The 27,308-nt window shown below is 36.0% G+C and overlaps 1 protein-coding gene across 2 annotated transcripts in view; it reads left to right on the forward strand.

The window, feature by feature from the left end:
- NME8 (NME/NM23 family member 8) overlaps positions 1 to 25,717 on the forward strand; it is a 76,132-nt gene extending 50,415 nt beyond the window's left edge. The window contains exons 5-21 of one of the 2 annotated variants that reach the window (XM_068935914.1): positions 829 to 1,293; positions 1,766 to 1,802; positions 1,892 to 1,949; positions 3,653 to 3,759; positions 4,905 to 4,976; positions 6,068 to 6,184; positions 8,623 to 8,689; positions 10,589 to 10,665; positions 12,370 to 12,462; positions 14,663 to 14,820; positions 16,141 to 16,319; positions 18,086 to 18,230; positions 18,937 to 19,044; positions 20,020 to 20,171; positions 21,150 to 21,294; positions 21,953 to 22,144; positions 23,694 to 25,717. In XM_068935914.1, the coding sequence (XP_068792015.1) occupies positions 1,770 to 1,802; positions 1,892 to 1,949; positions 3,653 to 3,759; positions 4,905 to 4,976; positions 6,068 to 6,184; positions 8,623 to 8,689; positions 10,589 to 10,665; positions 12,370 to 12,462; positions 14,663 to 14,820; positions 16,141 to 16,319; positions 18,086 to 18,230; positions 18,937 to 19,044; positions 20,020 to 20,171; positions 21,150 to 21,294; positions 21,953 to 22,144; positions 23,694 to 23,907 (1,917 nt within the window). In that variant the 5' untranslated portion in view covers positions 829 to 1,293; positions 1,766 to 1,769 and the 3' untranslated portion in view covers positions 23,908 to 25,717. Of the gene's footprint in view, positions 1 to 828; positions 1,803 to 1,891; positions 1,950 to 3,652; positions 3,760 to 4,904; positions 4,977 to 6,067; positions 6,185 to 8,622; positions 8,690 to 10,588; positions 10,666 to 12,369; positions 12,463 to 14,662; positions 14,821 to 16,140; positions 16,320 to 18,085; positions 18,231 to 18,936; positions 19,045 to 20,019; positions 20,172 to 21,149; positions 21,295 to 21,952; positions 22,145 to 23,693 lie in introns of both variants that reach the window. The other variant, XM_009679666.2, reaches the window with a different exon arrangement.
- The last annotated feature ends 1,591 nt before the right edge of the window (positions 25,718 to 27,308 follow it).

Genomic DNA, 27,308 nt, shown 5'->3' on the forward strand with positions numbered 1-27,308 from the left:
TGTACAAAGGATTGTGTTAAAATATTGAATGTGTATATGCAAAGATCGTGCTTATTTGAATGGCTGTTTGGCAGAGTATCTCAGTGTGCATCCGTGTCTGTTTTCACATGCAAATTTGTCAGTGGAAGCAATTTTGGTTGTAATAGGTACTGTAAGTGGTGTAGTGTTTGCACATAGTTGATGGAGTGTGGATAACAAATCGCTTTGTATCATGGGTAGAGAACGTTACCTGTTTTTATCAGTATAATGCTGATTGTATTACTGTGAAAATGCTATATGAACGATTTGTGAAAAGGTATAGATAAATGTAAAATGTATTTTCACATTTGTCACATGCCTGTCTCATTCAGCTGTTGTGTCAGATTAACATGAGTATTTGTGTATTTGAACAGAGTGGCATGTGCCTATTCTGCAGTATTTTCATCTGAGAATATATGATGTTGTTTTTAGTTGGGACATGTGTGTATGCTGGTGGGAATTTAGCCCATCGTGCTATATATTTTGTAGATCTGGTCTTGCGGTGGAGAGAGTGTTATGATTGCTCAGTGATGGTAGCTGACAACAAAAGAAACGATCTTTTGTGAATACTTCCTACTAATATGGTATATTTTGATGTCAGTCAGGTATCAGTTTCCTATAGTTTGGATAGCAAGCATCATCTCCCCAGAGGTTTTAAAGGATTAAATTCATTGCGGTATACGAATGACTCTATCTCATTACCTGGTTTAAATGATTTGAAGAAAGTCTATATTTTACTCCTTAATAATATTTTAAAAATAATAAAAAATATATATATATATATATTTTAATCCTTAATAATATTTTCAGATGAAGAGTGAAATGAGCATCAGGGCAAGAATTCTCACATTCGCCACTATGCTTCAACCTTTACTGTGAAGGGAGCAACTCCAGGGGGAACGACAGAATAGTTCAACCTCTGGACCTCTGTGCTGTGTGAACTGTCAGGTAACAGTGCCAGTGGAGCTGATGCTCGTGTTTCCTTTTCCCCGCAAGAAAGACTACCATCTTCTTAACCAGGAACTTCAGAAACCTCCACTCATGTGGCTGATCTAGTGATACAGTTATTCTTCAGCCAAGCTTCATCTGGAAGCTGAAGTGAACTTCATCTTAGTGTATAACATAATTGAGATGGTTTTCTGGCCCAGTTCCTAGCTTAATATCTATTTAAAAAAAAAAAAAGCAAGCAAAAAAGATGAAGGATGTGTTTTCTTAATGACAGAATGATGGAAGCACCAGAACTTGATAGTGTGGGAGATTAGTTGTGGGACATTGGTAAGTCATTGGTTTGTATATATCCCAAAGAGAGACTCTGATTTGATGTCAGTTTGATTCAAGTTCTTTTATCATTATTCTTTTGAAATGCACCACTGTTACAGCAGCTGTCTTCCCATACGAGATCCTTGTAGCCATTCTTAACAGAGCAATATGAGTTTGAGCGGTGCTTGAGGCCAAAAAGTTCTGATGACCCTAACAGATTTAGAAGCTGGATTTTATTCTGCTTCCTGTGGTATGTTGTTTCTGTAAATAATTTGTGTAGTGCTCCACAAAATTCTGATGTGAAATGGGTGTTAGCTGCCATTGTTGCAGTGGCCTCAGTGAAACTAATTTTTGTGGGAATTAGAAGACAGTACTATGTTGAAAAAATACCATGTATGATTCAGTTCTGCATGCCACAGATAGGCATTATTCTCCTTTAGAAATTGTAGATGTGCTTCATATTTTGCTGTCTTTCATATAATCATAGGGAAATGGCAGGCAAGAAGAAAGAAATCCAGCTTCAGGTATAAATCTTAATTACTCGAACAATTCTATAGATGAATAGAATTTTTTGCCTTTTAAGATGTTAAAATGTCAATCCATTTCATTTCAGGCCTTGGTAACCAATCAAAGCCAATGGGATGAAATGTTGCTGACAAAGGGTGTATTAGGTACCAACTATTATTATTTTCTTGTTAATCTCAAATGGTGACATGTACTGTATGTGTTATTTTAAGGTTTACTCTTGTGAGCATTTCTTCCTACTAAGACAGTCTTCACTGTTGTAATGTGGTAAATAAACAACAAGTGCTGTGGTTCTTCTGTGAGTAAAGAATTGTAAAAACCTGCATAGAGCCTATGCACTGAATAAGGAATATGCTCTGCGCACCTAATCTGCTGCAGTGACAAGCTTGATGCGAGAGGTCAAGAGAGTAGTGAGTGGCACAGTCCCCTCATCAGGGCCGTTGGGTCCTGTCTCCAGGTATCATCAAGTGAGAACAGTGGTCACAACAGTTTAAATACAGGTATAGTGTGTGAAGACTTGGGCAGTTTCGAATGAACATCTCTTATATATTGGCAAAACTTTGGATTTTTTGTTGAACCACTCCACAGTCTCTATACCATGCTTGTAGCTATGTCTGTAGCTATTGTTTGTAAATGTTACAGGTAACGGGGAGTTTTTGGTAAAATGATTCATGTAAACTCATTGCAGGTGGTCCCATAGTAAACAAACATACAACTCTGTTATTTGCAGTAGACTTTTATTAGAGAGTTAAGTGATCTAATTATGTGTAAGATAATGAAACATTTGCAGTATCTCCCTGCTTATGTTTGCAACATAGTTTCTCAATACTTGTCATAAATCGTATGATAGATACTTATTGTACTTCTATAATAAATACTGTTGCAATATTATCTGTTAAATAATGTTGTATTTATGAATGTTTATGTTGTGTTTAGAGAAAGAAATATGGTATTACCTATGATAAATAGATACTTGTTGCAAATCGTATGATCTAGTACTTTATCCACTTTTGCATACTGATGTTTAGAAAATACTATTCCAGTATGGTATTCTGTATGGGAGGGGATAGGGAATAACTTTCACAGAAGTGGCCTAAAATCTAGTGCAGACCGAATTGGTACTGTACAGATATGCTTAGCAGTTATCAATCGCCATTCTTGAAAGTGCACGTTCTACAGCGTGCATTTCCTCCACAGTTTTCAGTTCATTGAGACACTCTTGTTTATGCCATTAGCAACATCTCCGATGTCTCCTAGGAATGGTATTTTGGGTAGAGGGAACAAATATGTAATGGGGTCCTATGTACAGAGGAGCAGTAATAGGAAAGAAATGGTCTGTATGGCCTCAGAGAGACTAAAAAACCTGTAAAATAAAGATGTAGAATGAAAACCAAGAGTGGGAATAGAAAAAGAACAATAAAAAGGAAAAGGAAAGTAGTAGAGAAATGTAGTTGTTCAGATTCATTGTCTCAAATAGCATTGCAAAGTAGATTACTGTTGTTGAAAGTAATTGAAATAAAAGGTACATATGATATTACAGTAGATACTTTTGTTTCACAGACTAAGTTCCTCTCCGATAGAAGGATTAAATTGGAAGTATATATTGTATTTAAAGTAGATAAACTTGTTTCACAGACTCAATTCCTCCCAAATGTTGATCCAGCTTATTCTTTCTCATTGTTTTGAAAAATTTCCATGATATATTCATTGACTAGAAGAGGATTGAAAGATGTGTGGTAATGCCTTCCCAGGGCTGTTCCTCATATGTTCCACTATTCCACTCATATATGTGTTTCATTTTACAAGTTCCGTGTCAGCTATGTCTAATTACAAAATATTATATTTTAAGTAATAGATGTGTATCAAGCTTGGTGTGGTCCTTGCAAAGCTGTGGTAAATTTATTCAGAAAACTGAAGAATGAGTTTAGTGAAGACGATCTGTTGCATTTTGCCGTGGTAAGGATGTAAATTCTGTATGAAACTTCAGTTATATTTTCAAATGTATCTTTTTATCCATCTGCATATATGGAGCTTTTGTTTTACTGTCCTTTTACCAATTAGGTCATAATCTTGGCTTGGTTACCTCTTCTGCATGTCTCCTTATAAGACTTAATTTAGAGGTAGATTAGAAATAGGAGTAAAATATGGAAGGAACTATAATATCGAGAGAGGCAATATTCTGTAACTTTTATATTCCTTGATGAGAATTGCAGAAACTTTTGAAAGCCAGGCTATATGTTTCTTAAATATTAATGCTGTACATTATTGATTATCCCATTTAAAATTCTTACATCTCTGGAAACTATTGCTATACTTTTTCTCCAAATATTTCCTTGTATTTTATTTTTAAAAGAGCAAAAAATTAATTGAAAAATAAATGCTTTCAAAATTACGGTAATAAAAATGTTTCACTACACTAGAAGGATAAACTAGGAGATACATGTCATATTTAAAGTAGATACTTTTGTTTCACAGACTAAGTTCCTCTCCAGTAGAAGGATTAAATTGGAGGTATATATTGTATTTAGAGTAGATAAATTTGTTTCATAGACTTAGTTCCTCCTAAATGTTGATCAAGCTTATTCTTTCTCATTTTATTTAAAAATTCCTGTTTTTTTGATCAAAGCATTCCTGAAGTTGTGCAGATTCTGTATTTGTCATAAATGCATAGAAGAGTGACCAGGTATATTCAGAGGTGATTTTAATGCTTTTATAGAGTTAACTGTATGTTACAAAGAGCTTTATACGACGGGTCGTTTCTTCTGACAAGACTGCATGGACTAGTTCCTCCTTTATTTATCATAACCTACATAGAAAAACAGGATAATATATTTGTAATGCAACTAACTTCTGTAAAATGAAGGGAGGCCAGTCCCATGTTACAAAACCAATCCTTCATTAACCACCAGCAAGCGCCATAAGGACTGCTAACTGTAAGTAAGAATATGTTTTGAGTATGTTAGACTGCAATGTATAACACTGTAGTTTCTTGTTTGGCAAAAAGTTTTTTTTAATATATATCTATATATATACATACACGTACATACATACATACATATATACACCTATATAGGTAAATAATCATCTTCATCTGACTACAGGCAGAGGCTGACAGCATTGCAACTCTGCAACCATTTAGGAATAAATGTGAACCTGTGTTTCTCTTTTGTGTTGTAAGTACTCACTTCAGTTTCTATTAGTGTACTGTGTATTTTCGTGTTAATTTTTCAGTAGATTAAAAACAAATATGAAGCTATGTAAGTTGTACTTTAAATGTTACAATACGTAGGATTGTACCATTAGACATTGTTTAGCTGCGGCTGTTGTTTTTCCACGGCCTAAATCTGTGGTTCTCCAACACATTTTTATTGTGGCTGCATGTACAGCCGCAGCAGATTTGTGGTAGCCACAGTTCTGGTAGTTAGTGAGAAATCAGAGTAAATTTTTCCAGGGTTGCCTCACATAAAGTTCCAAGTGTCTACGTGCGGCTACTCTGAAATCGTTATTCTGTATTCACTTTCCCCTAAGAAAATAGAGTTTACATTTCCTGCCATGTCAGGTTTTCTAAGATAAGCAAATAAGATTGCATTTTTTACACCTCAGCAATAAATCACATGTTTATTATATTTCATTGATGGGTATAGACAGATTCTGTTCCTAGGACTCTACTTTAGAACACTGTTATCTTTGTAAGCATTGTTCAACTTGGAAGTGTTAGATTCCAGCAATTCGGGGCCAAGAACAAAGGTACTTCAAGGAGACTTTCAGGTTTGAATATGAGTGCTACGAAGTGATACTAATAGAGCAGTACCATTGGTGATCAAAGATGGTATGTGGTAGAGCAGGCACTGAAGCACAGTGCTGACAGTAGTGAAAGCAAGAGTGGGGAAAGGGAGGACCAGAACCACGGGAGGAGGAAATCCATGGTGGTGTGTCAATTTCAGCTGGTGATGTTCTGTACTGAAAAGATGGCAAACTCCATGTTACAGAAATTAAGAGCTGATAAATTCTGCATTTGCATTTACTTCTGACTTTACTATTAATGTTGAGGCTAGAAATAGATATGAAAATTAGGTAGAAAAAGAAGAAAGGAAATAAAAGCAAGAAAGGTTCATTCTGAACCAGCAGAGGCAGTGGTAGCTTTGGTTTTGACTTTAGTGGGCACAGGAAGTGATTCTGTTAGCAGAAAAATAGCAAAATAGCATATTCTAAAACTCAAATAAATGAGTAGAGGTTACTGAGAGTGTTATTTTCTCCTTTACAGAATGGAAAAATAATTGCAATAGTGAGAGGTGCAAATGCTCCTCTTATAAGTAAGAAAATAACAGAGCTAGTAGAAGAAGAGAGGAAAATTGTGGCTGGAGAGAAAGAACGTCCTGAGGTAGTCACAAAATAAATATTTAAATATATATGAGTATTTTTGTTACACTTGCATGTTTTTTCTCAATCCCTGTGATGGTATTTTCTGTAATGTAATGTTTACTTTTTTGTAGCTGTTTTCATCATAAAGTGAAACATATGAGGATTTTCTTACAGAACTTTCCATTAAATGATACTTTATGTTGGTTGTTTTAGAAACTTGAAAAATTTACAGATTAGTCTATTAATGCAAGAAATGGAGAGATGGTTTGCTAACAAAATGCCGTGGCATATAAACCCCTTTTAGTCATTACCTTTTTTATGTTTTAGCACTGAAAATTTTTCATGTATATTTTAGTAAAAATTCACCTCACAAAACAAATGAAGACATGGGAAATAGTCATGCCTCATTGCTTTGATCTCTATTTCAGTCAAAACAAGAACTCCACTTTAAGTATAAAGGAAATTTTCGACAAACTGCAGCTCAATTAAGGAAAATTAGGCTACCTTAAGGTCTTTCTTAGAACTGCTGGCTTCCCTGTGTAGCGAAGGTATTATTACATTAAGCTAATACTGTTGTGAGGATCTGGAAGCTGAGTTTCATGACTTGAGACAAATTTTTTTTTTCTTTTTTCCACAATACTGGCACCAATCCTTTTGTTACAAAGCCTACTCAGATTTTTGAGATTAAATGTAATGGTGAGTTGCTAGCATTATTATTTTATAGTCTGCTTGTCAAAGAAATAGGATAGAAATATTTGGCATCTAGAGTATATTTAATGTGATGTGGGAGTTTCTTATATTGTGAGGCATTTAAAAAAAAGGACTTTTTCATTTTCTGTACGTAATTGTTACTGGAAATGATGACAAACCCAGATACGTATTGACTACTAATGACAATACCTCTGCATTTTGAAAGTTACAAAATGATCTAATGCGTTAGGTTTACTTTTTTGCCCCTGCATGATAGAATTACTTCTTCTGAATTTAGTGTTCTGTACCTGTGCAGTTCCTTCAGCTACAGTCTGTATCTTTTGCAAACCACTAATCGCAGCATGACAGTTGTCTATTTCTTTTGAGTTATTGAAGTGTGAGTGACTGTAATTTCTTCCAGAATAATATTTTACTCAGTAAAGACGTCTTGGAATGCAGTACAGCCTGATGGCTTCTGCTTCCGGTCTTGGTAACTGGTGCTGGTTTTTGAAATACTTAATGTGAAGTTTAGTCTTATTCTAAGTTTCCAGTGATTTCTAGTCTTACTCTGCTTCAGTGCACTATTGATCCAGTAACATGAGTTCCTCTCTCAGCTATGAAATGATCTCCAAAATTGTCTGTGACACAGAAGAAAATAGCTGTGGCCTTCTACACCTACACGACTGTAAATTTTTGTGCTTAAAACATGAAAAGCACTAAAATATCCCATATAAATAATTTTTTTTATCCCAGTGAGTTTTTTCCTATTATTTTTCTCTGAATTCCACATCGTCAGCAGATCAATAGCTGAATATCTACAGCTGAGGAGGAAACTTGAAACAAATAAATAGTAGATATTGCTAAGTCATGTCTATATTACATATGGTTTATAATATATAGAAAGAGAAATAGAACACATTTATTAAATGCTTTCAAGTTTCCTAAGTACTGGGATAAGAAGTGTATTCTAGACTGACACATTTTCATGACAGCAGATATTTAAATCTGTAGTAAGTCTACATATTTACATACTAAATATATATATATATATGTACACACAACACATACTGAGAAGGAGAAGGAAAAAAAGAAAAAATGATCTACAATTATTTTCAAGTCCTTTTGCAGACTTGATCTCTCACTAGAGCAGTCTTGACTTGGTTTTATTGTAAGGTAGATATTCTTAAGTTTATTAGGGTAATCAGTCTTTTTTTTTTTTTTTAACCATGGTGTACGTGTCTGTCTGGAATGGTAAGGCGTTAGCCACCATTTTAAAAGGAAGTGGCTAAAGCATAGGGCAAAGATTCGTATTTATGTATCTAAAATTACTGTCTTTAGAAAGTACCACATAGATCCCATTCATATATCTGAAAATCATGTTCTTTATTTTCTTTTTAAATAACTGTGGGAATCAAACTGAGAAGCAGCGAAGTATGACAGTTGAAAAATTCTGTAGAGCAGTTTTAAAATGTAGCATTTTTGATGTTTCAGCAAATGTGTTTTTTCCATAAAATCTGCAAAAACTTAGAGGCAGGAGGAGCAGACATCTTAAATACATGGGTAGATATTTTCTGTCTCACCAAGTTCAGGTTGCATGGAGGTTTTTGGAAGAGGCACAGGAAAAAAGGGGAGAAAATTCCTTTCCCAGTATTACTCAGTAGGCCCATAGTGGAACAGTACTAGATCAGAACTCCTCTCTGCCTCTGTATTAACTTCAGAGTGATGGCATACTTATTGGTATTCTTATTATATTTGGAATTACCCTAGGTAGAAGAGCTTATTTTCCCAGAAGAGAAATTGTCAGAAGATGCTATTAAGGAGACTGTACCTGAGGGTAAATATACTTGATTTATTTTAATAATGTTAACAGAAAGAAAAGAACAAATATCTTTTTAGTTATTTGATTAAGAATTGTTCATGTCCAGCTCCAGTAGACCTTCTTTTGATTCAGTTAATACCATGACAGGTTGATGGAATCAAACTGAGGGGAAGTTTTTTTTCTTCAAGGAATAAAATACTTGACTGTCATCATTAGTGTTTTCAGCACCCTTTGGGGACCTTCAGAATTGAGGTATTCTTACAACTCTCCTGCTATGTTCCAGGGAATTCTCCTATGTAAAACTAGCAGTAGTCACTTCTACACGGCCCTGTTTTAGCTATGTACTGTTGTTGAAGTGATGCTGGTTAGCCTTTGAATGTTCTGCAGAAAAACTAAGATGGTGGGCAACCTGTGAGGATTAAAGGTATAAATCTATGAAGGAATGGCATGCCTTGTACATCAGATTATTTTAATTAACTATGTCACCAGATAAGATTTAAGAACTAAAGAACAGGCCTAAATAAAGCATAAGTTCACAGTAGTAGGAGAAAGTTCCAAAAAGATTGAAAAATATACAGCCTTCTGCTTATGAGGCTGGCTTCTATGATTCATTTCAGGCTTGGTATGAACTGGGACTTGCATCTTTTCTATTCTTATTGTTATCTATGGCTACTGACGCTTTCTGAAGTTACTGCTTCATAAAAGCATAGAATGTAATTTTGCAAGGTTGAGATGGCATTAACTCTCTTTTTCTTTACCTTCTCTTTTTTTCCTATGTTAAGACACGAGATGATTGCCAGGGATTAAGTCATGTCCTTTCTCCTTCCTCTTCATGTCTTCTTTATTGTGTAGTTCAAGTGGCACGTTCCTGACTTCAGCTTTAATCTATTTTTTTCTTATAAACCCTCTGAGACCTAGTAATACAGTATGATAAATGTTTTAGCAGTTGTGTACAGACTTCTCACTAAACTACAAAATCTAAATGTTTTACAATATCACAAAATTTGGGAGCAGTTTTTTCATCTCGCGTGACCTCTCCATGCGTCCTGCTAGGTTAGAGAATTCTTAAGAAACCATACTGCACTAACACTTTGTAGTAATATATTCCTTACCACATTCAGGTGCTTGTGAATGTTGTCTACTATTGGAAGCAGGTAGTAGTTTTGTGTTTACATTAGAGCTATTATTAAGTGCTTCTTTAGTGTCTGAGATCTGATTGAATTACATTCTAACACTTAACCATAAACCTCAGATTATGTAGGAAAAGACATATATTGATTAATTTTTCTCTAACCACTTTCTGCCATTTTGCAGAGATCTGTACATTACAGATATTGTAATAGTATGTCTGTGACTGGGAACACCTCTTATTTCAATCTTGTTTTAAATGTTAGATGGTGTTAGCAAGCATATGTTACTTCAGAAGTTATAAGTGGTTTCAGGATCCACAAAGCTACGCAAAAAATATATCTGCTATGACAACAAATGTCTATTTTACTGGAAATCTCTTAATATTCATACAAAATTTCACTTGGTAAATTTTCCTTAATAATAATCGTTCCTTTCACATTTCCAGTCCTGTACAAAGAAGGCTTCCCAGAGAAAGCATTATCTTAAATTGTGACTTTTTCCACCACACCTGCCTACATGGGAACCATTTCTTCACCGTATGACCCAAAACACCAGTGGTTCACCAGGACCATAGATTCCAGGGATGGCCAAGGATTGTTCTGCTCTCCAAGACATGCTTTAAGTGCTTGAGTCACTTATTTTTTGGAACTGCTGTTTGGCCATCCTAGTAGTAAAACGGAGAAGTATTGAGAGAAACCCATTTATAAGTAACGAAACATTTCGTTGTGTACGTACTTCAATAAATATATTTTACAACACAACTTTTTTTTCCTTTTCCAACAGAAGGAGTCAGGTATTCTGTTGCAATTATAAGACCTGATGCTGTCTTAGAGGGACGTGTAGAAGAAATTAAACAGAAGGTGACAAAACTTGATTCTTTCATCCTGTTTAGTTAAGTGGCATTGTAGTAACGTGGAAGGTGAAATAGATCCTAATTTAAACACAGATATTATAAGAGACCTGTAAATGCTTCTCTCCTAAGTGTGACAAAAGTAAGCAGGTTTTGACCTGAAATAATGCAGTATTGAGATTGACGCTAATCCTTTAACGTTTTATGTCAATAGATGAGGTATGGCATTGATTTGTACTGTGGAGATTCCTGACGCATGAAATTTACAGACAGAAAAGTCTTTTTTTTTTCTTCTCATCATGCTGCACTGGAGATGAGAACTAGAAACCCTGGGGTGGTGAAGTTAATTCATTCAGCTGTAGAGGGTATCTTTTTTGACAAACTAGCATCTTTAAGAATTCTAGGCACACAAAAATGACTAACCAGTTCTTTGCGGAATAGTATGTGTGTGTGTATTTATGCTGGTATATGTGCACACGCACATGATTTAATATACGTTTGTAGATGGAGAAGGCAATTCATGTGTGCTACTAAAGTGCAATCAGAGACTATGCAGTATTAACAATCTCAGTGCACAGAAGGATTCGGCACTTGTTTAAGCCATTACACAGAAATCATCTCTACTTCTAGAATATAATACTATAGTAATGCTCATTTCAGTTATAGGAATTTCTCACTATTCCTGATACAGAAAAAGGTCTCATGATGCTATATATCAAGATAAAACTATGCCGATTTAAAAAAGCATTATGACATGGTCAGTGACCTATACAGAAAAGAAAATCAGAGTATTCTGTAGCTTGTTTCTGCAATTGCCATATCTTGGTGAGAAGGGCAGGAGGTTCAGTAAAGGCAAAAAAAACATGCAGTCAATTGAAAGCAATTTTAATGAAGCTGAGCAGCTGCTAGTCTTTCCCCTGCCTTATGAGGAGTGTGCCTATACTGTTTCCACATTCTGCCTTGTCAGGGCAATCTGGAAACAGTCAGCAATGTCAGGGGCAGAGAGCTGGTAAGGAGATCACTATTGGCACATGATCAGTATTGGGGTTGGACAGTACCTTTGAAATTCAGAAATTCATACAGGGTATAAATTTCATGCCGCTGTACTGTGAATTTGGACGCAGGTCATGCCTTATACACATACATCTCTTATACATACTTCAGTTTCATTAGTACACTAAATTCAAAATACATGAAAATAAAATCCATTTTATGATTATGTATTTTATGTTTTTAAAGTTTATCAGCTTTTTGATGATGGGGAGTAGTTTAAGTAGTTTATCCTAATGAAAAAAATGTTGATAATTATACATTTATATGACTAGTATGATTATAATACACTTTATAATACCATAATTAGAACTGGCTGCATGTTAATCACTCACAAGAATGGTAAAAAATAATAATTCAGTGGTAAAAAGTGGGATTAATCACTACTAAATTAATGCATACATTGAACTGCACTGTATTTTTCAAGAACTTTTTAACTTAGTGGACATTGTAATCCTGAATTCACTGATGTGCTTTGAAAAACTAGAAAGCTAAAAAGCTTTTGTTTGGACAAGAGTAGGAGTTACTATATTTGGAGTAGTTTAGATTATCTCAAATTTAAAGATGATATTTGAAATCCAGTGCATCTTTAGATTTATGGTAATGTGTGATTTTTGTATATATCATTTTCAAATGCCACTAAGTAATAACTAAACAATTGTAGATTACAGATGCAGGCTTTGGCATTGCAGCAACAGATGAAAAACTGCTAACTGAAGAGCAAATCAGAGTATTCTATGCTCGGAATATAGAACAGGTAAAAACAAACAAAATTAGGAGCAGATAAAAAACAGAGTTTGGCTATATGTCTTTCTAAACCTCTGGCTTATAAATTTTTAATATGTTGAATAACTAAATTAATGGAGGTTCAATACATAGGAAAAAATACTCTCTCTTTTTTTCTAACAACTCTTATAAATCCTGTACAGGTGTAGGCTGGTAGCATTCTAATGTTCCAATTAAATACTAAGAGATTTTATTCTTTCTTTCTGTTGTCAGAGTGTCTATGACCCTTAATCATGGCCCTAAACAGACTTAGTTAGCTACTGAAATCTAGAACAAAAATAAAACCTATGTCATCTCTTTTACGGTATGTTTCTGTTTAACATGTATTCTTCTGGCCAAGAAATGGGTGATTTTCTTTTCTTTTCTTTTTTTTTTTTTCTTCCATCTCCCCCATCCTGCTTTTATCACTGAGTAGTATTGGAGAAGAGCACGTGCACAGACAGAAAGAGAAAGGTTCTGCAATAAAGCTTATGTTTCTGGACGTATCCTGTGTTAGAGGAAAATAGATTGCTAAGGACAGAAAGCATTCAAGGAACCAATGAAATGGTGTTGGTCACCATTAAGTGTCAGTGGTCTACTGAACTGGCAACCTGATACTGTCAAGCGTTTTGGAGGTGTGGTAGCTAAAGTGAATTCTACAGAAAGATCTGCAGTAGAAAAGTGAATCCTCTTAGATATAAATGTATTCTCCTGTTTAAGATCTGCACAGTGTAGATAGAGGCTGGAATTGTATGCAGAGAATTTGATATTATTAGGGGAACCAATAGGAGGGTGCAAGGAAAGAGGTGACAATGAAAACAAGAAGCTGGGAAAATGTTCCTGTGACGTTCCAAGTGAGAATGAGTCAAGATTGTACTTACTGAAGCTAGAGAAAGAAGGGCTTAGTAGCTGTCAAATGGTGGCAATATGGAAAGGAAAGGAAGTATCTTGTGAGGAATCATGAAGAGCTTGGTTTTGGCAACGTTGAATCTGAAGCTACTTCATTCATAAAGAGCTGCCAAAGTCAAAGCTGAGTTTCTAGTCTGGACAGACAGAGACAGTTCTAAAATAGAGGTAAATCTGAAAGTCATCTTCAAAGGAATAGCAGCCAAATTTGAGATTAGCTAGGTGTAGAGGGAGAAGTAGGAGGGCCAAAAAACAGGGAAACAGCACGCAATGTTTGACATACTGCAGCAGCATAGTACTGCAGTAGATCCTAGCTAACATGAGGATAAGGAGAATTGAAGAACTACTGTGAAATATGAAAAGCAGTTCAGAGAGGCATGTGGATATTGAGAAGCCAGCTACTTGTCATTCTTTAAGTGTAATTCTAAGCTGAAACATAATTATGTTTAAGTGGCACTTGTAGTGCTTTGTGTATAATATGGATGTCTTTGTGCTCAGTGAGCAAAATTTTTCCTAATTTAGTACCGCACAAACCTGTTGAAGGTCCAGAACAAAATCTCAAGGACACAGAGCTTCACAGATACAACTGAAAGTGGAAATAGTTTGTTTTTAACAGTGAAGCTGTATGTCTAAACAGACATCCATTCTAAAGTGGGCAAGTATGCTTTTGAAGCCACAACAGATTAGATACTCGCTTTATACGTTGCACTAAATGTTTTCCTACTTGAATTCATTCAGTTTCTTTTGAGTGTCTTCACCTTCTTAAACAGATCAAGGGAATGCACAGGTATGAAGCAAAATGAAAGAGAAAAGCAATGAAATGAAAGCAATGCATGCGAATATTTTATCCTTATAATATTAAAGGAAACATGCATCATACACAATCAGATGGGAGTGGCCGATAAAGAAAAAAATTAGTCATATACTTAAGAGGAGAGAAGAAGCATTGCATTTGATCATTTGATAGTTTTCAGATTGTTTTCTTTACTCATCTTTTGTACTTGTAACCTGGCAGAACACGCAGTGCTTGCTGAATGTCGTTCTGTAACTTCGTTTATCTCAATTAATTGCATTTGAGACAATTTATGATGCTGTTGTGTCAAAGGATTGATCAAAAGACCTAAACAAGCCTATGCATTACAAATTTAAACAATTTTACAAGGTTGTGTAACGTATGTGAATGCCATTATACTACAGGAGTTATGAGTTCTGTAGCAATGGATGGTCTCGTTTCTGATGATAAGGTCAATTCTTGCAATTCATAGCAGAAAAATTATGTTTTTTAGCCTGATTTTGAGGATTTTGTTCAATTCATGATGAGTGGACCATGCCACATTTTGGTAATCGCTAAAAAGGAATCAGCCGATGCTATTCCTCACTGGAAGGAACTAAGTGAGCCAAGTGAAAATCAGCCTGATGAGCCGGAGCCTAAAAAGCCAGATAGGTAATTAACATCTACAATGAAATTGTTATATGTGATTCAGTTACAGTATTCAGAACTAAACCAAATACAAAGCCAGTGTTGCCAGATTGATGTACCTGTGTATACAGAGTCCAGGGAATAGGCGGAGTTTCTGTACCTGGTCTTTCACAGAACCATCATTACCGATGCAATCTCAGTACTTGATGGAACATAAAAACTCCATGATTCTTAAGGAATGATAGCAAGCGAAGGGCACTGATCTCATACTGTTTTTGAAGTAGCTTTGAATGGATTGTCAGCCCAATGGGAACAGTGGTATACTTCAAAGTTGATGTAGTCCATGCAATTCCGCTTCACACTAATTCACTAAGACAAAGTGACTGCCTATAGAGTTGAACTCTTGTCCGTGTTTCCTCCTGTGCATGCTAGGAAATTGTAGGTGTGGTCCAAATGCAGCTGGGGGACACCTGAAGCATGCAGTGCTCTCTAGAACCACTCTGAAGAAGCCAACAAACAAGTGGGAGATTGACCAGACCACTAGCTTTATTTTGCCAAGATACATAAAAACATTGTGAGGATTTGGTGTTTACAACCTTGGTATCACGAAATGCTTATTTTTGTCTTACGCCGAGTATTTAACTGAGAATTTTAATGAGAATATTGGTTGTATACAAAGCACCAAGTAGTAAAAGGAGTGCTCACAAAAACAGGAATATTGGATTAAGTTTTATATTTAGGCGAGAAACTTACAGAAAGCAACATGAATTTAAATACTTTGTTCTAAAGAGAACCTGTCATAATAATTTATACTTTTGTCAATGCCTGTTCTGTCCCTTCTACTTGAATTTAATGTGACCCAGGAATACTATATTTGCCTTAAAAGGCTAAGAGTGGTTGTATTTGCATGACTAAATAAACCTGAGAACGTCATAATGAAAAGAAGCTCTGCTAAAGAGAATTCTATAGTGCTGTCATTTTCAGGATCGTGCTTTACCTGAATGAAGCACAGACCTTTTATTGATCCTTCATTATACACTGTGCACTTGTCAGTAATCATTTTGTTTAGTGAAACACGGACTATTTTGAAGAACCTAGAGGGGAATTGAAATGCTATACGGCTGAGATTTCTCTTGCACAGAACTAACTTGTGAGAGAATGAGAGATAATTCTTGCCTCAGTAATATTACTTTACTAGTGAATCTGAATTCAGTAAAAACAAATTAGTTTGGTATTCTATTTTTAGGTTTTACTAAACTGTAAGAAAGTATATTTTTCAAAGAGTCAACTGTTAACACAACGTATGCAGTGACTAAAATGCTGGATTACTTTGTGTCTTGTTAGGTTGGAAGGAATCTTGGAAACTGAGGCTCTATTAAATATATGTGATGTGCAAGACAGTATAGAAGAGGCTAGCAGGCAACTTGCCTTCTTTTTCCCAAATTTTGATAAAGAGAAAACAGACCAAAATGTTGAAAGAACTTTGGCCTTAATTAGACCTTTTCTCCTAAAGGAAAGACGATGTAAGTGTTAACAACTGCATTTTCTGTCTCAAGTATATGAAAAGGATTTTGTATTTGAAAAATTCTGGCACTACTAATGAAAGGTTGTTAGGTTGTATTGTCTGCCCAGCATCAAGTTGACAGTAATCCTTGTCAGTAAAAAAAAAAAAACAAAAAAAAAACCATAGTTAATTGATATATTTAGAATTTAAATGTCAACACTATTTGCTCCTTCAGCTGATTCTTGGAAAATGTCTTTGGATTGTATATTTGGATGTCGTATTTATAGAAGAAGTTCTCAGAGAAGCTAACATTTGCAAAGTGTGCTGAATGGGGTCATGCTTCCTGCTATAATGAAGTAGCTGATACTTTCCTTGAATAGCAGGTCCAAGACAGGTCAACAGCAAGTGTGAATAAGATTTGTCTCAGGATATTTTATGCTGAATAAGGCAGTTCTGCACAAGGATAGGTTTTTACAGACTAGGTTTTTTTACAGATGAAATCAGAAGTAATCTAGCCGCATTAGTATGAAGCTCTATCCAAGCTAGTTTACTTTGTTTCTCTGGCATATATTTGCATTTCTTCCTGGATTCTGGCTAGCTCCTTTATTGCTAGCTTAATCTCTGTACTGACAATAGTTTGCAGTATAATCTATACATAGAGGTCAGTAAGACTACAGTTTTGACCTTTCCTTGCCTATTTCTTTTTTTAGTTGATGATACCTAGTTACGTTGCTTAGGGGAGCAGTTTTGCAGTGCGTATATAGGGAATTATTCTGTCATTTTGACTTCTGCCAACTACTGCTTATTTACACTTACAATCTTGTAGGACTTAGTCAAATGGTAATCCAGCTATTAAAAATCCTCAGCCCTTCTTCTGATTATTACAATGCATATCATATTTTTCAATCAGATATTCATACTGAGATGAGAGAAGGAAAAGGGATGCTTGGCAATAACTGTTTCTTAGCATATAATTAAGATATATAATTTTATAATAAATAATAGATGCAGAGCTGTACGCCTACTTTTCTGGACTATTATGGATCCTGTTTATGACAATAGGTGGAACTCATTGGAGGATGTTCTCCATTTGTAGTTTCATTGATCAGTTACATAATATTGACAGTTACATTATTATCATCAAGCTCAGCTGATATTTTGAGTAGTACCCATTACAACTGAAAGGATTTCAAGAAGGAACCATGACGTTTATGAATAACTTAGGTGCATATTTTCGGGTACCTTCTTTTGGAAGTTAGGTATGTCCTTCAGATGTGGATAACTTTTCATGCTCTAGCACTGAACAATTATTCTGCTTTTTTACATCATCTGGCATACTCCAATCACACTATACCAGGCAGCAGATATTTACATGAAGTAGCTTCTCATTCTAGCCTTCTGCCATCTATGTAGTGTGGTATATGGGCACCTCCACTCTGTGTCTCCCCATAAGATTATTTCCTGCACACTGGGTAGTTGCAGCACTGATGAACAGTCTAATTTTACATTTTCTTGGAACCAGTGACATCATCCAAAGCTGATACATGTGCTATTTCAGCTATTTTTTTCCTTCCATCTGTCCTTAAGAAAGTGAGCATCAGCTTTCTGAGCATCCAAGCAAGTACTGAAACCCTCTAGCAGTTGCTTTGAATCAGTTTTCTGTTCTTCAGTTAACAAATTAATTCAAAATTAATTTAACATTATGATTGGAAAATAAATGTCATTTCTTCAGAAGTGTAGAAATTAATGAATGACAATTCAACATTGTTTCAATATTTGCAACAGATTCTATTATGCAAAGAATAACGGATGATGGCTTCAAAGTAGTAATGCAGAAAGAAATAGTCCTAACTGAAGAACAAGCACGTGAATTTTACAAGGAGCATGAAAATGAAGACTACTTTCCACTGCTTCTCCAGGAAATGACCAGGTATGTTGACTGCAAAATGAGAGTGTGGAGCTGTAAATGGAACTAGACTTTTCACAGTAAATCATTAACCTGAAGAATATACAGCTTCAAGGCATGACTGAATCTGAGAATTTAGCAGAACTCAAAACAAGATCACAACTGCAGAGGAGATAGTTCCCAAGTATCGTAGATAAATAAACAAGAGTTTAAAAAAGTATTGGGTACTCCATACCCCTATACATAGGATGCTGAAGTCAGTTTCCATTTCTGTTGATTTGAGTGAAAACAGTTGAGCTCTGCTCTGGAAGGCTAGATTTAGCTTGTCTGCAGGAGGGTTCTGTGGCTCTTATCGAGGCTGTGTGCTGGGTTTCCTTGGAGCTGAAGAAAAATCTGTGTTTGGATATTGTCTTCATATGAAGTCGAGACAGAGCTGGGACGAACACAAAAACCGAGAAGCTGAGAAGTGTTCTTATGTCTAATAATTAAGTCTAATCCTATGACATTCTTGCTATTGTGGTAACATTCAATAACTTGGAAAATTACATTCCCTTTTAAGCCCCATAGTGTTTTATCAGACTCTAGCTGTTTAAATGGGGATTGGCTTTAAAATACCCCTTTACTAGGGCTTGTTTTCCTGGACAGCACAGAATTTGATTAAATTCTTACAAATTACAGTGAGTTTAAGATTTGTTCTGCTGTTTTTAATGCCGGTTTTCCCTTTTTACAGCGGTCCAACTCTTGTACTTGCTCTAACACGAGAAAATGCTATAAAACGCTGGAGAGAGTTACTTGGCCCAAAGACTGTTGAAGAGGCTAAGAAGAAAAATCCAACCAGGTAATACTTAAAATAGTAAACTATCCTTCCTAACTTAGTTTACTTTCCATTCTTCAACTCAAGGAATTCCACATTGCTACTTGTGTAACTGTAGTGCCATCATCTGGAAACTGATGCAACAACCGCAGCTTTTTAAGCTTTTTCTTGGATTAATTGTTGTATTATGTGCAGGAACTATAACATATTTTGAGAATAGTGCCTAATAAATGAAAAATTTGAGTTTAAAAAAGCAAGTTTGGGAGGCATTACAGAGAAGGAAGGTTTCTAAGTTACAAATCTTTGACTGCCAGAAGCACATACAGCAGGAGGAATTTATCTTTTTTTATTTTTTATTTTTTTTAAATAATCCTGCTCTGCCAGCCACTCATGGAAACAGGCTATTTGGCTATTAAATTGAACCTGCCCGTTGGATGACAGTTTTTAGGCTTTGTGATCTACAGAAGTACTGCTATTCATTTTCTGTGTGCAAAAAATATTGATAAAATCTCATTCTTATTGATTGTCTGTTAGCTTGAAATAGTGCTACTATTTATTGGAACAGATGCCTATGGCCTCTTAGTTTAGTGAAAACTCTTCACTAGTAGAGTAGTTTATTTGTGATTAAGTTTCTTCTACATATTTTATAAATGAACAAGTTAGTTACCTGCTCATAATATTGTTCTGAGAAACTGCTGTGGTATCGTCTTATCTGTTGTTGATAGACATAGTATTTCATTAAGCAAGAACTGGTGTTATCTTGAAGATATAGCAAGATGACAGTTGAGAGGGAAGGTGTTCATATTTCAGGTGGTTAATTGAAAAGTTAACTGCTTTTCTTGTAGACTCTAAAGGCTTCTTACTCCTACAGAAAGATAATTGAGCTCTTCGTGCTCCCCAGATCAGCATGAGTCTATATTCACTGAATTAAGGATAGTCATAGTTAAAGCTCAAAATAGCTATTCCATTAAATAACTTTGTTATTTTAATGACTGTTAGTTTACGTGCAGAGTTTTCAGTAGAGAGCACACCTTTTGATCAGCTGCATGGCAGTTCTTCACCTGATGATGCTCAGAAGGAATTACAGTTCTTCTTCCCTCAGGAGCACACTTTGGCATTAATTAAACCTGCTGCTGTTAAGGAACATAAAGGTAAATAATCCAGAAAGTATGGGCTATGTCTGCAGACCTAATTTCTACAAAATATTAGCAATGTACAGTTTGCAGTAAATCATGTCAGCTGCATTCATCTTCGTAAATGCTTTTTTGCATGCAGAGAAATGCTTTTATGGGACTTGTATAATTCATATAGATGTCTCAAATGTGACATTTTGATTACTCCTTTCCATTACTAAATTAGCCTGTAGTTCTTTTTTCACCAAAAAAAAAAAAGTGAGAGTGTTCTTAGCTAAGTTAAGCTGTTTAAAAGCCAGGCACTTTTACAAACTAGTCATCTAGCGTCCTTCTAATTGAAAGGAGAGAGAGGCCTTCCAGAGTCATCCCACTGACTGCAGACAGCCATCTTTGCGGACTCAAAAGGGGACATATACTAAATTAGAAGTATTCCTATCCTTGGTTTAACTCACCGTCAGATAAAGAGAAAGAAGAGGAAAGTTCAAAGAAAAGAACCCTACACAAAATTTGGAGTCTTGCCTTTAAGGTTTTTGCTGCCTCTATTTTTACTCCTCTACTCAGAGCCTCCTGGCCTCCTCCTTTTATGTTCCAAAAAAGTCAGGCTCTTTCTGATGTTAATTCATCTTTGACTTTTGAGAGTCTTTCTTCCTCTCTTTGTAACAATCCAGATTGATTTACCAGGCCAGCTGGTATGTATATTCCATATGTGAGAAATGGTAATGAATGCTACTGGCGTAAATGATAATAATTCAAATTTTTCACCTGCATAGAAATGGATTAGTCCAGTGACAATGGTTTTACTGTATATCTTGGAATGCTGAAGTGTCATCATATTGTTCATGATTGTTTGATAGTCTGAGTAGAATTCTAATGGTGAATTATGAATTTACCAAAAAGCAGATACAGTATTTTCTAAAACTTTTTACATGTTTTTGTATCTAAAATACAATAACTGTTTAAATCAAGAAAGAATGAGTTTGTTTTTCTTTCCCCTAGATGACATTATGCAAAAAGTTAAAGATGCTGGATTTACTATCTCAAAGATTAAAGAAGCAACCCTAACTCATGAAATAGCTGCACAGTTTTATAAGGATCATGAAGGAAAACCCTTTTTTGAACCATTAGTGGCTTGTATGACCACGTAAGTGTCTCGTTGCACAGTAATGAGGTATACGAGTATACATTATAACCTTGAATTTACAGAGCGAACGAACATGCTACACTCAAAGTAGGCTACAGATTTTACATTCTCTCAGTCTTTCAGGCAAGGTTAGTGGCTTTTTCTAATTAGTAAGGTTATCTTTTAGATTGGAATGCCCTTCCTTTAAAGGAAAGATTTACAATTCTTTCCAAATTTATGGATAGTTACTATCATTTTGGATTTGTCCCCTCCACTCCCCTCCCCCCCACACCCCCCAAAAGAAGACGTCCATCATTGCTGATGGAATCCCTGACCTTCCCACATAGGGGAATTATTTTCCTCGTAATGTGTGTAGTATAGCTGTTGATAAAATAGCATTTGTTGCCTTACTTCAGAAATTAATGGGTGAGAGTCTTTGTAGGAAAAGAAATCAGAATACATGATCATCATAATCTTTTTGGCTTTCAGATGCAGGTATCGGTAGATTTATAGTGTCTTGAAACAGTCTGGAAACGCATATTAAAATTTAAACAGTATAACTAAATTCAGATATAATAACGCGCATGTGGTTTATCGTAACTTTTCACAGAACCCCCAAAGCCAAAGGTAAATCTGCCTCTCAGAATTGTGGAAGAACTTTCATGTCTTGATCCTACAGGGGCCCATCCGTGATAATGATTTTAACAAAGGAAAATGCTGTGGAAGAATGGAGGCAATTAATGGGTCCAACAGATCCAGAAATGGCAAAAGTGACCTCTCCTGAATCAATTCGAGCTCAGTTTGCACAAGATATTTTGTCTAATGCTGTTCATGGATCATCTAATAAGGAACATGCGCTAAGAAGTATTGAGTGTGTATTTGGAGAGATTGATATAGATTAAAAATCATATGTAATCTCTGAAAAATAATATTCAAGTTGTAAGATTTGTCTATCCAACCTACTATATTTAAAGGCTATATTACACGTTTTCCTTCATACTCCACACATTTTTGTTATCAGTTCCCCCCCCATGTAGCAAAGCGTATCAGTGTAACAACTGATATATCTGCTGGAAGTTTGTTGTCACTAATTATTGCTATACATACACATGATACATGTTTTCTTTTCTTTTATCATCTTACAGACTTGTACCCTTCTCATAGTTACAAAAGTCTGAGGTGTTTTATGGTATAAATATGTGAAAAACAGGGTCAAGGACAAAAGGTCATTAAAGCACTATTAATGACACATCCATTGTGATGTGAATACAGTCTTCCAGTTCAGGCAGTCTGTAGAGAAAAGATACTGGAAGACAGTGGAGGTACTATGACAACATTGACAGGGAGCAGCTCCACAAGGCAGAATAAGCAAGAAGCCAAGGGTGACCCCAGCACAGGCCGTGACCTCACCAATGGGGACACAGTCCTACAGCACCTGAGCAGGGTGAGCAGAACCAGGTGCTGCTAACAGGGTCCATCAATAGTCCCAGACAAGCAAGCAGTGAACCAGGTCTAGGGTCCATGCAGAGGGATTCAGTCAGAAACAACAGGCAGTAGAGACCAACATTCCTACAACATAGCTCAAGTAAGGATTAAGGCCAGATCTAAGCTTAAATGGGGCTCTGGGGTCCATGGGCACAGGGTGGATGTGGGGGTTCCAGGTGAGGCTGCCCAGGGCTATTAACGCTCAGGGCCCTCAGGGCCCTGCTGAACGTTTTTCATTGTTTGTTTATCCTTTCCCTAAACATCTTCTAATGGTCACTGTCACAAGTAAGATAGTAAACAAGATGGTTCTTTCCAGTCCAAGTAGTCAATCCAAATATATCGCATGAAGCAAAATACAAAGTCAGCTCTTATATGTGGCTTTTCTTGAAATATACATCCTTGCCAAACTGGTGAATTTGCATCCTATCTCGGTCCAGTTTGGCTGGCTTTCATGAAGAACGCAGCTGTGCTTCTGTAGCTGATAAATTCTCATTTTTGCTTGTCTGAAGGCTGAGACACTGAAGAATGCCATACAGTTTAAGGAGTTTGCATTGCAGCGTGATTATAAGTACCAAGGCCAGAAAGAATAGTTTTCACACTTTTCTTACAGTTCCTATTGTATTTAATGTGACCAGCTATTTTAAAGAGCTTCCTGAAAAATATTTCTGTTGCGATGCAGCATTTGTTGTTATAGGCATTCCTCTAGCAAAAATTGGACTGAGCATTCTACTGGTGGCGTGTTTTCACCTGCAGCTGCTTTACTGCAATAAACTGTACTTGACGCTAGCCTGTAGGAAGTTTTGATTAGTTCAGAATTTATGTGTCACCTCAGTGAGCTGATTTCTGAGAAGCATAGTGCAGAATTGCTTTATATTCTTTGGCTTGTGTTTTACTTCAAAAACCAATTAAAACTGTTCTTCCTGGCATTATTTCAGCACTCTGGGTCTTTTGGATGCTGGCATGTGGTGTTTTAAAACCAGGACGCAGTCTCAGAAAAGGCCTGAATCCACAGACTTAAATGCATCAATTTGGTTCATTTCCCGAGGTCTTTGCTCGAGTTACTGGCTTCTGTATCATGGGGCAAATATAATATTGAAGACTTCTGACAAGGTCAGAAATGCTGAAAGGAAGTTCACAACTGATTTGTAAATGTTTGATAGATATTATACAAAGGCTTTGAATACTGTGGAATATTTACTGCACCAGTCATAGATAGTTCAGTCAACTCTTGCTGTACACTAAATGTACCTGGTTAACTGTGATAACATTTTTCATATTCAGTTATTATTTGTTTAACTATGATTCTTTATACTCTCTTACATCACTCAAATCCTTGCAATTCAGAGGTGCCTAAGCAGTCATGAAAATTAAAATTCATCATGTTTTCTGTTAGATTTTAACTGTTAGCTGTTGAAGGATTGCATTATTTGGGTTCCTATATACGTTTATCTCTTGTGATCCTTGTTCTATGCTTGGTTAAAATGATTCAGTAGATTACATTGAAATATTGTGCATAGATCTGTGACAGTTTTTCTTCACGTTGCCTGAATGTGCAAACCCCAGTTGGAATGGGGGAACATGTAATCTACTAATGCTTATTTGTTTCTCCTAAATATCTTCTTGTTCTCAATGTCTCTTGGTAGCTTTGGAAAGAAGAAATTTAAGCAATGCACTTCAAAGGAATAAAAATAACTGTCTTATGCAGCTGATGGAGAGATTCAGATGCATGAAGGCTGTGTCTCTTCCAGATACAAACTTTGTAGGAATATCAAAAAATTGTGCATTCAAAAGCACGGCTATTGAAGTACTATCAGTATTTTAACAGATTACTTTGTCACTTTAAAAGTTTAACTCAACATTTAGGTATTGTCCACATAATGTGTGCTACCATCCATTATTATTTACATTTTACATTGCTGTGAACTTGACATGGTCAAAGGTTTGAGCAGTTGTGATCACGTGGGCAGACATTTGCATTTGTAGAGTCAGGAGGAATATGTTCATTAATTCCCAACATAAACTCCAGCAATTGTGAGTCTCACAGATGAAAATCTTGCAGTTAAATTTATACAGCTCCTTTGCCTACAAATCTTACAGAAAGTCTGACTGTGTCTTTTTATCTTATATCTAAAGGCCAGACTGAAGGAGAATGTGACGTTTATGGACCATTTATTTAGAAAATGTCTTGTGGTTCTGTGTCGATATTTGATGGTGCAGAGATATGACAAAAATTGTTCCAGTACTAACAAAAGATAACGTAATTATTCCTCTGATTTTTGTCCCAGCAAGAGATAACCAGAACCACAGAGTGTTTATTTGTATAATAGACCACATATTTCCTTGTTTAGGAACTTTAATGAAATCATAATCTGATAGTAAGACTATATTAAAGGTCTATTTCAGGTTAGAAAGATAAACAAGCTGGTTTTAAATCTCAAAATCCTGTATAAGAAGGGTTAGCATGTCTAGTTTGTAAATTTGTACTGCATTACTGCATAATAAAGTAAGAGAGAGAACTGGGGAGATTTTTCCCAACTAAGAAGATGAAATCAATCAGCCTGTGGTTGTGTACTGCACTGGTTTTCCTTTGCTCTGACTGATGGATGAAGTACACTGCAAAACCTTGGAAGTACGTATTCACTTTATCCGCAATTCATTGTGCATAAATGATCAGCTTTCTGATTATCCTGCTCAGAGGATAAATACTGATGTGCTCTAAGTATCTATAAATAAAGTTTTCATCATACTGTAATCAGAAGGAATCAAAATATCAAGAGTGTTGTTCTGTTTTGGGTACCTCTTGACTGCTCTGATATATCCATTTACACTCTGTCCATAACAGAGACCACTGACATATTTAAGGTACGTTTAGGTTTTGGTCTTAGTATTCTCATCTAGAAAGAAAGAGCGCGTCCTCCCTCCCAAGTGCTTTTCTTTGTGGTTATTTCCATACTGCTTTATCCACAAGCCTTTTGGCAGTCACGACAGGAGCCAGTCTGATACTAATAGAAAGATTACCTGGAACCCTCTGAATTTACAGCCTATCTAATAAGAAATTTCAAAATTCTATTTGACCTTCCAATGAATCTGACGTTTAATTTCAGAGATGTTATAGGAAATAGTGTTAGCAGTTGAAATTAGTATTTCCACAGAGCCTTGACTAGGTCTAATTAAAAGTTATGTACCTTTTACAAAAATGACATCTTCATTTGTAGGCCCTTGCAAGTTATTTGTTTCGCTATAAATGGAAACATAATTTCTAATGTTTGACCGGTACTGATGGATTTATATTCATTTACAATGTTATTCAGAGCTGATAAGGTTGACCAGAAAAGCTGGTTGAGGAAACGTTTTCAGATTTATAATTACATTCAACTAATAAGCAAAACCAAAAGTCTGTGTCGATTGTGATAATTGGAGTAAATATTTTTTCAGGTTTCATTGATTTGGAATCTATGTTACAATGGTGGATAAAATAATTTAAGAGCTGTTTGAGTATTTTGGACTGGAAAATCTTATTTTTGTTTGTACAGGATGTATTTCTCAGTTATATGCAATGACTGGACAAAAGTAACAAAGTTACAGTGCTGAATTGAATTCAATTGACCGGGTCATTCAGGTTCTGTTGCAGGGAGGTTTATGGGGGGTTTTATGTGATTCGTAAAAGAGTTCTGATTTGCATTTACAGTGAGCTGCTAAAGTGGTGCCAATTATTCACAATTAGAGTCAATATTTTTTCAGGTTTCATTCTTTTGGAACTGAGGTTAGAACGTTCAGTGAAAATACTCAATGGCAGTTCTTACTCCACTGGGTACATGTGTGTGGGAGGTAGTAAGAGACTCACTGGAAACGTCTGTTCAGTATTCCAGACCATTTTTATTTTATATAAAGAAATGCCAGGCCCCTCAGTAGGAAGGCAGCTGTACCACTAAGAAGAAAACATTTGACGCTCTCAGTTTTGGCTGTTAATTTTTCAGCTGTGAAAAGGTACAAAAATTACTTTTGTCCAACAACGGGTTGTTTGTGCACTCTGCTAAACCCCTGTTTCATGGCTCCAGTCCTGGGATGCGTTAACGTGGCAGTTACTGCCATCTCTGGGCTTGGCCATGAACATGCACAAGAAGAGGTAAGTCTGACTTTTGTCCCCATGCAGGGGAGCGGGAGTGGTGGGTGAGCCCTGTGGGGAGGCAGAGGGATACGCTCGTCTGCTGGAACAGCCCTGGCTGCTCCAACAGCTGTTTCTCACCTTCGCAAGGGAAGGGCAGCAGGCTGGAGGGCCACGTTCTGGGTCTGGATTCAGGTGGCAGTTGATACTGCAGTTAACTGTGAGGGACTTTGAAAATGGGGTGAATTATATTAATTAGCAATAAACTGTGTTTACTCATGGCTTCATAAACAAATAGGAGAATAGAAAAAATAAAATTGGGAACATGCACTGTCTTACTAGTTCATTCCCCTGGTCTGCATGTTTGTTCTTTTTATTACGGTATCCCCTACTGTTTGTTGTATTGACTTTCCTTCTTCAGTGTTTTTACCATATCAAAATAAAA

Source organism: Struthio camelus, chromosome 2 (genome assembly GCF_040807025.1).
Source record: "Struthio camelus isolate bStrCam1 chromosome 2, bStrCam1.hap1, whole genome shotgun sequence".
In the NCBI taxonomy this organism is placed as follows: domain Eukaryota; kingdom Metazoa; phylum Chordata; class Aves; order Struthioniformes; family Struthionidae; genus Struthio; species Struthio camelus.